General features: G+C 38.3%; 1 protein-coding gene across 3 annotated transcripts in view; it reads right to left on the reverse strand.

The window, feature by feature from the left end:
- PARP8 (poly (ADP-ribose) polymerase family, member 8) overlaps positions 1 to 12,816 on the reverse strand; it is a 197,309-nt gene that overhangs the window by 6,412 nt on the left and 178,081 nt on the right. For all 3 annotated transcript variants that reach the window (XM_010857180.1, XM_010857181.1, XM_010857179.1), the window contains 3 exons: positions 11,167 to 11,240; positions 9,758 to 9,827; positions 8,815 to 8,899 (listed from right to left, as the gene is read on the reverse strand). In XM_010857180.1, coding sequence (XP_010855482.1) covers positions 8,815 to 8,899; positions 9,758 to 9,827; positions 11,167 to 11,240 — 229 coding nt within the window. The remainder of the gene's footprint in view (positions 1 to 8,814; positions 8,900 to 9,757; positions 9,828 to 11,166; positions 11,241 to 12,816) is intronic.

The raw sequence follows: 12,816 nt of genomic DNA on the forward strand, positions 1-12,816 counted from the left end.
TTCTGGCTACTCACTGGATCAAGAGTAGGTTGAGCCATCCATAATTCTGAGCAAGGCTGGGGAAGCAACCTGGCTTGCAGGCTCAGCCCAAAGAAGATAATGGTGCTTTACCAAACCAACTGAGCTAGCTCCTCTAGGATACAGATTATGGAAAACTTTTTAAAGAGATTGACAAAAAGAGTATAAAGCAGACACAAAGAAAACCATATTGCTTTGAGAGAAGTGGGAAGAATGGCAGGTCCTAGAATTGTTTTGTTCTTGATGACTTTCCAATTTTAGGTCCCAGTCCACCGTGTAACTCCAGCCTAAATTTCCTCATAGGAGATTATGTCTATGATACTTTGGGTATAGTCAACACACCTACTGTGTCCCCTGTGCTTTGGACACAATGTTGAGTAAAATATTCTCATCTTTATAGATATCCCAGCAGCAGCCTACATCTCTCTTCTTTTTAATTTAAAGTGGATGTTGATTAAAATTTGTCTGTAATATGTCATAATTTCCATTTTCTCCTTAACCCACTGCAATTATTCTTCAGGTCCTACTGCTAAGTTGCTTCAGTCGTGTCCGACTCTATGCGACCCCATAGACGGCAGCCCACCAGGCTCCCCCGTCCATGGGATTTTCCAGGCAAAAGTACTGGAGTGCGGTGCCACTGCCTTCTCCCTCAGGTCCTACTACTATCCCGAAAAATACTGACAACGGTTGCCCATGGCAACCAGAAGACTATATCCACTATGTCCGCAGCATGGGATACAGTTGATGGCTCTTTTTCGTGAAGCTGTATCATCTCTTCCCTCCTTAGTTGGCCCTTTGATAATTAATTCTCAGTCTCCTTCATTGCATTTTCTTCCCTAACCTCCCATTTCAATGCTGGTTTTATTCACAATTCACTCCTCTGTGTTCTTTATTTTCATGATATGCAAAGAAAGAACATAGTCTTTAGTCTCTCCCACTGTTGTTACTATCAACCACTTGCCGATTCCTAAAACTGTATCTCCAATCCTTACATCTTGCCCTAACTATACACTTCCTACAGAAATCACAGAGGTGGTGTATTTAAAACTGAAATTTAATTTATTAATTCAAAACTGACTGCTCTTTTCTATTCTGTCAGTCTTTAAACTTGAAGTACTACCATCTATCAGGAATAACAGGAAAACCAGTTATTCTTGGTTATGCCATGTGCCCAAATCTAATAAATCATCTGGTTATCTCACTTCCAGTTTCCTACTTATTCTCACTTGCAACTTCTCTCAATCTGACACCATCAACTTCATTTAGGCTTTCACTGGTAAACAAATCTAGTGGTAAAGAATTCGATTGCCAGTGCAGGAGATGCAAGAGACTTGGGTTTGATCCCTGGGTTGGGAAGATCCCCTGGGGTAGGAAATGGCAACCCATTCCAGTATTCTGGGCCTGGTAAGTTCCATGGACAGAGGAGCCCAGTGGGCTACGGTCCATGAGGTCACACAGTAGGACACGACTGAGTGCACACACACACACACACACACACACACACATATACACTATTCGTCTAATGAGTGATTTTCAAATTGCACGTTGTATACAGTTAGCAGGCTCTGAAATCAATTTAGACTGTGCAGGCTAGCATTTTTCAATGAAATTAGAGTAGAGAAGGGCAGTAAGTACCAACCAAGATTGTTCTTTCCCTGGTCCCAATGTCAAATACATTTCTTTTTGTAGTGAGAAACGCTGATCTAGACGATTCTACTAAACATGGTAACTAGTCTTTCTAGCTCTACACTTATCCGCACCATCCCTCCTACAAGACTATTCTCTGCCCTGCTAAAGTGATGCAAATGGCCATTGCTTTACTTGTAAAACAAGATCCAACGTCATTGCCATTCACTCTAGAGTCCTTCCTAATCCAAACATAAATTTCCTCTCCAGTCATGCCCCATCTCTCTCCCCTCACTCTATTTTCCATTCAGATGGAAGGGTTCTCTGTACCCAAATACACATTCACTGACACTCAAAAAGCCTTTGACGTTACAGAGAGGAGGTGAGACTCACATTCTTTAAATAAACTATAATAATTTAGAGAAAGAACATAAGGGAGAAAAGAACAGAGAGCAAGAATGAGAAATTGAGCTGAAAGTATCAGGAAAAATGCTTATTTTTCCATTGTCTGTGAAGCCCATAGGAAATACAACAGTTGAGGGCTGAAGGATAAAATTGATCAAAGGCATTTGGGTGTCTGAAACTATGAAGCATATATAATAATAAAGGAAAACCCAACTACCATTTGAGTTAGTCAACCAGCAGGGCTTAGATACTTGAATTACTAGTGGCATTACAGCGTTTACTATAATATAGCATATAGACTATTTTGCAGTTATTATTATTACTAAGTTGTTAATGTAAAACTGTTGTTTTACGTTAAACATGTTGCAGTTTACCTACATCTAGAAAGCAACAAAATTTTAAAAAGAAATAGAGCAAGAATGATATCAACAGGGAAGTGATACACTTGAGTGGGGGTTTCTGAAGAAGGCAATATGAAATTACCTGCAAGAAGACAAAAATTACTTATGTTATTAGTGATATAAAAAGTGTGGAAGTGTTGGTTGCTCAAGTGTGGGCAACTCTTGGTGACGCCATGGACTATACCCAGCCAGGCTCCTCTGTGTGTGGGATTCTCCACGCAAGGATACCGGGATGGGTTGCCATTTCCTTCTCCAGATGATCTTCCTGACCCAGAGATCAAATCTGGGTCTCTCACTGCATTGGCAGGATTCTTTACCACTGGCGCCACTTGGGAAGCTCATAGCAGCTTTGGGACAGTTTCAAGACTGGTACACATACATGTGTTTTCTGATTTCCTAAATCTGGAATCTAGAAATGGTAGTACTGCTTTTCATTAGCTGCAGGGAGGAGAAATTCACTGTGAACTGAATGACATTCAGCACGTCTCCAAAGTTCCTGTAAGAAATCTGATGCTGTAAGTGCATTGTCTACTTCACAGCCCATGTAGAAATCTCTTGATTAAGTTAGAACATTCAGTCTTTTGTCACTGCTTTCATTCAATATGTATTAAGTCTTTCTGCACAAGACATGAGATTCCCAAACACAGACAGAATTTGCATTTTACTAGGGGAGATAATAGAGTTATGCAGTTAACTGGAGGACAAGGCAGCCTGGGTGAACAAAGAAAGGGCAAGCAGAAGTCACAGTAAAGACAGATATCCTGTCTGACTGGGACGCCGGGAAAGGCCCCATGGAAAAGACCACATAGTTACGCCTGGAAAGGTTGATTAAAGGCTGAACTGGTGAGAAGGCCAAGCACTGGTACTGACTGAGCAAAGGCATGGTGAATGGGAACAACAGTTGCAAGTTTTTTCAACAAATGGCTTGGAAAATAATTTTATTCAATGAGTGGTTTATATGGATAATTGAAGTCAAGTCAGATGGGCACCATGTTGCAGAATGCCAATTTTTTTGTTTTGTTTTGTTAATAACTATTAGCCTTCATGAACAAGGAATAATCAAACTCTCCTTTTGGAAAAATAATGTGGTATAAATTGTATGATCTTATTAACTGTTGTTAACTCTAAGGCGGGACTATGATGGGTGACTGTCTCTCAACTTGCTTTTGATTTCAGTGTCTGTACATTGAACAGGTACCACTAATGTAATAATGTTTTTTATAATCTGGCAGTATAAAAAAATAGGTTAGGAGCAATGAAGAAAGCAGAAGCATGGAAAATAACTAGCAATCTTCTGGTGTACTGCAGGGAGTTTACGATACACATGGAAACAAATGTGTTTACAGAAGAAAATCGTGAAAAGATGTACTTGGGAACCGATGACTAGCAAGCCAGGAAAAAGAAACTGAAAGCTACAGCTCAGGTTCCAAGTCTCCTTGATGTATGACGTGAGCAGAGATGGAGGAAGTTGTGAAAGCAGATAGGGGATTTAGCAATAACAGGCTCCACTTTGTACGTAATGATCTGAAAATTAGTCGACTTTGGAGGGGAGGGAAATATCCAGCAAGCAGTTATAAAACTGGCATTTCATTCATTCCTACTTATCTGCCAAGCACTATACTGGTGACCTATGTAGTGCCCAGTCTCAAGAGGCATACAGAGTAGTAGTGGAGGAGACAATACATAAAAAGAACAATCCAATCATAGAAACACATCCAAGGTGTTACGCAGTAACAAAAAGGAGCAGCACAAAGGCATCAAGAGAAGTTTCTGGGAGGAGGGAAGATATACACTGAGATTTAAACGAGCAGTGGGAATTAGACAGGTAATATTGAAGAGATAGGCAATAGAGAAAAGAATGAAAGAAAGGATCCAAGCTTAATGAAGAAAGGAAAGAAGAACAGCATGGAGTGCAGAAATTCCAGCATACAGGTCAGATTGCACAGCGTAACATTCCAGGTATGAGACAGCGGCCAGTGGAAAGTGATGGGCCATGCAGCTGGGCATCTCTTCCTCCTTCAACACAGTGGTGTTGAAAAAAAGAACAAAGCATCAAGGAGTCAGTTGGTTCCCTTTGTAAAGGAGACTGGACTTCATCTTATAAGCAGTAAGCAGCTATCAAAGACTTTTAAGTAGGGGAGTGATGTGGCAGTTTCAATCTTGGAAAGAGATCTGGGTTAGAGACAGAGAAATTGGATTTATTACAGACTGGGGATGAAGCAAAGCTCTCAGATGGTATCAGTTTGATGTCACACAGCTTATGTCACTGAGCCATGACTGAATGTCCTGTTGTCTAACTTCATAAATAAGCTGTCTCCTTGCTATGCTCCCATTCAAACACTGTATTTTTTTTTGCAAAATCATGGTGCAATGTATCTCTTATTTCTCAAAATAGCCATTCTACAGTTCTTATTTCATAAACTTCTCTTATAGCTACCTTTTTAAGATATATTTCAAACTCTGACCTAAAATAAAAACCATACATATTCTAAAACATTTTCCTTTTTGTGCCCCCTTGCCTTTTTGTTCATTAAAAATTAACTGAAAAGCAGCTGTGTATCATATATCATACAAGCTGATTCAGGGCATGCAGGGCAGTAAAAAACAACAACAACAACAACAATAGGAGTTCTGCCCTTTAAGAGTTAACATATAGCCTCATGAAAGAGTCAGACACAACGAATAAACTGGATTTAAATGGAAGTTCTGCACTGAGCTGTAGGAATACCAGGAAGAGAGGTTAATTTTTATTAGGAGCTTCATGGAAGAGGTGGTATTTGAGCTAGACCTTAAAAAGTAGATTTAGATAGGAATTTCTGAAATTTAGCACAGATATCTGCTTCACTCCAGAACCTGAAAATACCCCACATCTCTTTTCTGCAGATGGTCTGTTTTATTTTGTCCTTTCTGCTCTTAAATTTCTGAACATCTTGAAATGTTTTGAAAATATATACCTTATATCGATATGACAAAGAAAATACAGTAACAGTTCATCTGCAAACCTTCCTGCTCTAAACCAAAGAACCATGGGAGCATTAAACGCTTAGGTAGAAATATCAGATAGAAAGATACAAAAACTGGCAGTTCTTAAAGTGTCCTTGGTCCCGAGTAGCTGAGGGAGAAGATACACTCCCACCTCTGCAAGTTTTCACGATGGCAGTGACGGGGGTAGGGTAGCACGGGGTGCCCATGGCTCTAGATGCACCCAATCGATTGCCTTCTCTTGGATTTTATTATTCATTTCCATTTACGGAAAATATCAATATTTTCTGTAAATATAAAATATATTTGATATTTGATCAAATATATTCCAAAAGACCAAAATATCAAGTTTTCCTCTCCAGCTTTAAAATCCCCATTTAGTGTGAAATAAACATTTTTGTTGTATATGACCAGAGCACAAAGTGGTTTTTACATCCCCTGTTTAAGCCCAAATTCTGGCCCTTTAAAAACAGCTGCCTGCTTTCTATATATTGACATTAATGTCTTTGTGCACATGAGTCTCAAGATTAGTAACAAAATCAAGCTTTAGTTTGATCAGTTCCTAGATACTCAAAACTGGCTGGAATCTGTTCTTAAAATCTGAATTACTACATTTTGCCTGAAGCATATATATTTGGTTAAGTTTATTCATTTTTGGAATTTTCCAACAAAATTTTTTTCAAACTTATTCTTCTTCTGTTTTCCCTATCTGACATTGTCCTTTAAATTTTACTTTAAATTTTTTCTGATGCCCTAATCCCTAAAATTTCCCCTGTTTTCCCCTCATTCTCTGGTATTGTTTACTTTTTGGGAAGAATGTGATTAGAATATCACATAGCTGTTTTATTCTCTCCTTCATTCTGGAAATCAGATTAGCATGGAATTTATTATAATTCACTACTTTATATCCTAGTCATCAGGAACAGTTCCTAACTAGAAATCACACAATGTGTAAAATAAATAAATAAAATAAGAACAGAAATTTAGTTTCTGATTACAGAATATTTGTGAAAACTCATTTTTTCTCAATTTATTTTTTTCCTAGATGCTACCGCTCACTGGGGAGTCACAACACTAGTAGAAGTCTGTGATTATATCTTTTATAAAGAAAGAAACTGATGGTTGTAATTAGAATGTACATTCATTAGTGAATTGATTTTCCTTTTGATGTGTTTTGAATCTTATCAATTTTCCTTAATTAGTCTCTTCTCTCCTGAGGGATGAAGGATGAAATCTCATTTGTGTTTATAACGAAATGAAAATCATTACCTTAATAGAATTTTCCCCATTTGTATTATTTGGAAAATATCTGAGGATACTGAAAGTATTTTCTTCTCTTGTCTTCAGATGGTCTTTCATTTTTTTCTTATGAAATACAGAAATCCTTCTCTCCAGTCAATATCCACATATGTGCCCTACTGATTTAGTTTAGATATAATTTGTGTAAAACTGCAAAGAAATAATACTACTTCTGAGCACTTTCATATCTAAAGTTGTTTATTTAGCTCAACAAATTTGAATTTTAGCATTAACACTAAATGGGGCTTCCCAGGTGGTGCTAGTGGTAAAGAACCTGTCTGATAATACAGGAGACAGAGTTCAATCTCTGGGTAGAGAAGATCTCCTGGAGAAGGGAATGGCAACCCACTCCAGTATTCTTGCCTGGAGAATCAAGGACAGAGGAGCCTGGTGGGCTATAGTCAATGGGATCGCAGAGTTGGACACGAATGAAGCAACTTAGCACACATAACATTAAAAGGAATAGATTAACTAATTAGGGACAGGCTAAGAAAAGGACTCTGGAGTTACTATTCCATCAAAGTTTCCAGCTCACACTCACTGAACAACTTTGTGATTGGAGGTGTCTTATAGAAATTCAATCTTCTAACAATGAATAAGAAGCAATATGAGCAAGAAAGATGAAAGGAAAAAAATATTCAATGACTGCCTTTCATGAGAGACCTGTGCTGTGCTATAACTTCATCTGAATTATAAACTTAAAAAGCAGATGCTTTCCTGGGAGCCTCCAGAGCCATGGAACGCCCTTCTCTACTTTGCCTTTTAGCCCAGGAGGCTGACTGTATGGACTTGATCAATAATTTCCCTTGCCCTCTAGTTTCCCGTAGAGTTTGGCCAATGGAGTGTCCCAGCAGGGCGCTGGCAGGAGGGCAACATCAAGGTTTTGCTTGGTTCCACCCCACAAGAGCCCCCTGGACTGCCTACGTCTCTGAATTGACAGCCATGACTCCTTTCATGGAGCCACGATGAACTAGAAATGTCTCTCCTAACAGGTTTTCATAACTGCTTTCTCTTCTTGTCTTTAGGGACTGGAGGATGTATAACAGCTCTGGTGCTACAAGATCCAGGTTATTGTCCTAGACCTATGATTTCCCAATAACCACACTTTTGTAAGTAATCTAATGTGTATATCTACCTAGATACATATAAGATCTGTACACTTATATACACATGTATACATACATATGGGGCCTTCCCTGGTGGCTTAATGCTAAAGAACCCCCCTGCCAATGCAGGAGATGTGGGTTTGATCCCTGGGTCAGGAAGATCCCCTGGAGTAGGAAATGGCAACCCACTCCAGTATTCTTGTCTGGAAAATTCCATGGACAGAGGAGCCTGGCGGATGACAGTCCATGGGGTCCCAAAAGAGTCAGACGTGACTTAGGGACTAAACAACAACACAGTACATACATACACAGTGGTTAAAGAGACCGTGTTTTTCTTCAAATCTTCTAAGCTATGGCTTTTAAACATCCATGTTTTTCACAGCTTATTAAAATAAAACAAAAACATTAATTTGATGAGAAAATGCTGTGCTGTGCTGTGCTTAGTTGCTCAGTCGTGTCTGGCTCTCTGCAACACCATCTACTTTAAGCCTTCCCGGCTCCTCTGTCTATGGGGATTCTCCAGGCAAGAATACTGGGGTGCCATGCCCACCTCCAGGGGATCTTCTCAACCCAGAGATCTAACCCAGGTCTCCTGCACTGCAGGCGGATTTCTTACTGTCTGAGCCACTAGGGAAGCCATGATGAGAAAGTTAAAGAAAGTGACGTCGCTCAGTCATGTCCAACTCTTTGCTACCCCATGGACTGTAGCCTACCACGCTCCTCGGTCCATGGGATTTTCCAGGCAAGAGTACTGGAATGGGTTGCCATTTCCTTCTCCAGAGGATCTTCCCGACCCAGGGATTAAACCCGGGTCTTCTGCATTGCAGGCAGACGTTTTACTGTCTGAGCTACCCGGGAAGTCCATGAGAAAATATCTGTTATATTTTGGCAGCTTAAGTGACCAAACAATAATATAGTCACTATTACCTCATTTATGGAGAAGACAGTAACGTAGGATTTTAAGCCTTTACACTTACACAAAAAAGAATCTTGTGCAGACATGATCAGTATTTGGGACGACCCATATCTCTCCATGTTTGTGCAGGTCAGGTGAGGTGATCACTGTAAAGGGAAGAAAAAAATTAAAGAACTATTTTATTCTAAATACTATATCCCTTTTCTTAGAAATCCAAAAGCAAAACTGCATGTACAAATTAACATATGAAAAATGTTTCATCTTATTAAACTATCAAAAAATGTAAATAAAAACAGTGAAATGCCAAGTAGCAATTTTATGTTTGGAACACACTTAGCATAACAATAGGAAGGAAATCACTTTGTATTTATGATGGCAAACAGGTCCTGACTTGGGAACTAGGTAGAAGGTAAGCTAGCATCCTCTACAACTACCAAATGTTGAAAAACCCAAAAGACAGTTAACAGTGGTTACCAAAACTCCCAACAGAAGAAGAAAAAATGAACTTTTAGCCAAAGTCAGATTTTAAAGCAAGAACAAAGGAAAGTATATGATATTGTAAATCACCCATCAATTTTCTATCCCAAGTTCAGAAAAGAAGAATAATTTCACTGTAGGAACAAGAAAGACTTCCTGGGTTATCTACTCAGTGCTCAGTTCATCTTTCAGATTTTTCATGGTATTATACATTCAGACACTAACATAAAGAGGAAGGGGTATAGATGAACAATAGAGATGAACAATACTTGATCAGAAAGAGATAATTACTCTTCTGAGATAGCTGCCAAGAATAAAATATAGCACTGTTTGAAACCTTGCCAGTTGTGCTCTTTGTTTTAACCTTTATGATCTCTGTTGTATTTTCCATCTATGCTCTTTGAGATGGTCCTAAGGAAGAAAGCTTTCACTAGTCTATTATGAGCATTTTTTAAACACACTTAAATTCTTAAATACTGGTAAAATTGAGAATAAATGCTATGAGGACTATAAAACTTTCAACTTACCTTCACATAAGGCTATGCATTTTAAGTTACGGCTTTGCAGGAACTGGGATTGCTGTCCTTTCTTCTGTGACTAAATTCCAAAAGAATTTAAAAATTAGAGTAAAAATGGAACAGTCACTCAAGTGAAAAGAATCATCATTAAAAAGTAATCATCACTAAGATAGCACCAGAGTTTTAAAAAATGGCCTTTCTCAACTAGCAGTAATATCCTTGAGTTATCTCTTAATGTCAATCTATATTTGTTACATCACTTAATTTCTGTACATAATCATAATTAAATCACTTTCAAAATAAGTGACCTGAAAATACTTAAAAGTAGCCACAACACAGAATCAGAACTCAAATTTTAGTTTTACTGGAAGTCTAGCATCTCTGTTTAGAGGGAAACAAAGCTGCATTATCTTTTCAAACATTACAATCAATTTTTCTAGATCACCTAACTATTCAAAATCAACCCATTTTTATAACACATTAAGCCACAGAGGTTTCAGAAACATCTCATGTAGAAAATCTGGGGGTTTGTTTTTGTTTTCAGATATTAGCTTAGCTACAGGTTTTTTTAAAAAAAATCTAAAGTCACATTATTCATCAGATGGATTTTAATTTGTCCAGAATGCCTGTTTTCTCTGAAATAACAAGGGATTTGTGCTTGCTCTTCTCTATGCCTGGAATGTTCTTTCTTCCAGAGAGCACCATGGCTCATGCACTCATCACTTATTTACTCAACCCAATAAGTTGAGTCAAGGTTCTTTACTCAACTAGAACCTTCTCCGAGTATTCTTTCCCCATCATCCCATTTAACATTCATTCAAGTTCCATCTTCAATCGATAGCATTCAGCATCCTCTTTCCCTGATTTTTATCCAGATTTACCACCATCTGATATTTTACTAAAATAAATATTTAATTAATTTATTAAAGTTTTCCTGGATGTGGACCATTTTAAAAGTATTTTTTGAATTTGTTACAATATTACTTCTGCTTTATGTTTTGGTTTTTTGGTCTGTAGGTATGTGGGATCTTAGTTCCCTGACTAGGGACTGAACCCTCAACCCCTGCACTGGAAGGTAAATTCCTAACCACTGGACCATCAGGAAGTCCCATATTTAATTTATTTATATCACTTAGTAGAATGCAGGTTTCAAGAGGATTTGTCTATTGTAGATTATCACTATAGCTCAATGACTAGGAGATGTCCAGCATTTTAGTAGAAGCTCAATAAATATTTGCTGCATACTGATTGAATAAAGGCATCTGGATGATTATATTTTAGGGTGAGTTTTGTTTCTGTATGAGTAATGCCTAAAATAATTTTGCAGATTTAAAAAGCCTGAGTATTTATCAAAATCTTGCTGGCTAAGAACGCTAGAGTTCACCCATCAGAGACAGTCACCCAAGTTGCTACAATACCTGTGATGCGTTGCTGTTTTTACTGCTTGAAGCCGGCTCATCCTTGGCTGACACCTTCTGCTTCTTGTTCATCCCTAAAAACATTAGCAAAGTAATAATTTCGGGACAAAGCTGTATGATGCAGCTCAAAATACAATCCATCTACACTGCCAAGTTCCACTTTAGGCAAAGGCTTGACAGCATCAAGCCACAAAGGCTCCTGAAGACAAAGGGCTCCTGAAGGATCAGCCACTATGCCCTGAGCAAGGAGGGTGGAAAGTCAGTGGGTTTGGAAGTTCTGGTCAAGTTACAAAGTGGAAAGTACAGTTTGTTTTTCTTTGTGTTGAAAAGAAGGATAGGCTCACCTCTTGCATAAAGTTGATATAATCAGAAAATTTTTAAAACTTGATTTTAAAAGGCTTTTAGGACCAAACTTTCATTCTTATCATCTGGTGATAAGAAAATAGATAAGGGGTGGGAAATAGGAATGATTTAAAAAAGATATTAATACTGCCTCTTCATGAGTGGCTGATATATGCTCAATACCTATAGAGTTTACTATTCCTCCTAATAAAGGAAAACCAAGTCCTTTTGTCTAAGATACTCACAAATCTTACCAGACTCTGTTAACTCCATGGCTTTTTTACTGTGAAATATTTCAGACAAAATAGAAATAAAATTCCTATCTGTTTAGAATAGGTAGATTTGTAGCTATACTCAAAAAAAAAATGCTCATCTACTATCCTGAAGTTGAGACTCCTGTTTATTGCTGTTTCAATAAAAGGCTTAATGAAAATGGGTAAAGTCTATGGGCCAAATTGCAAATGGTGTGACATTAGCATTTTCCAAAGTAGACATTCCCCCAAAGATACACAAGTAGGTGGAGTCAAGTTGAGAAACAGGCCTAAGGTTTTAGAGACAGTTCTGAAGGAAGTGAAAGTGTAGTAGTCGCTCAGTCATGTTTGATTCTTTGCAACCCCATGGACTGTAGCCCTCCAGGCTCCTCTGTCCATGGGAATCTCCAGGCAAGAATACTGGAGTGGGTAGCCATTCCCTTCTCCAGGGGATCTTCCCAACCTAGGGATCGAACCCAGGTCTCCTGCAACGCAGGCAGATTCTTTACCGTCTGAGTCACCAGGGAAGCCCTATTTGAGGGAAAGGCAGAGGCTATTATATGCACCTCCTATAGCTACAGCCTTCAAAATCAAGTATGGAGGTACTTGAACTTATGGTAGAGGTTCTTACTTTTTCTTTTCAGATCAAGGACACTTAAAGAATTGGATGAAATCTATGGATCCTCTTTCCAGATAGAGGCACATTCACACAGACAAATTTCACATTCATTTGTATCCCCCCTTTCCATGAACCCATCTAAAGAGTCTGTACACCAGGATATGAAGCAGAAAATCACAGCACTTGTGTTTTTCTTATCTATGCTGAGGTTGCATTTAGTTATTAAACCTGGTTTTATATTACTTTTTTATTGTGTTTGGTTTAGGAAGATTTAGAGTCTGACTTAAGCTGATTTGAATCATCTTCTCCACTGAACTATGTTATTTTCTTTCCTATGTTATCTTATTCTTCTGGTATTTATTTTCCTAGTGTTATTTGGGCATATTGTATTTTCAAAGATCACTGCAACAATATTTCTCAACAATATGCTTTTCAACT

This window comes from Bison bison, unplaced genomic scaffold (assembly GCF_000754665.1).
Source record: "Bison bison bison isolate TAMUID 2011002044 unplaced genomic scaffold, Bison_UMD1.0 scf7180017864378, whole genome shotgun sequence".
NCBI lineage: Eukaryota > Metazoa > Chordata > Mammalia > Artiodactyla > Bovidae > Bison > Bison bison.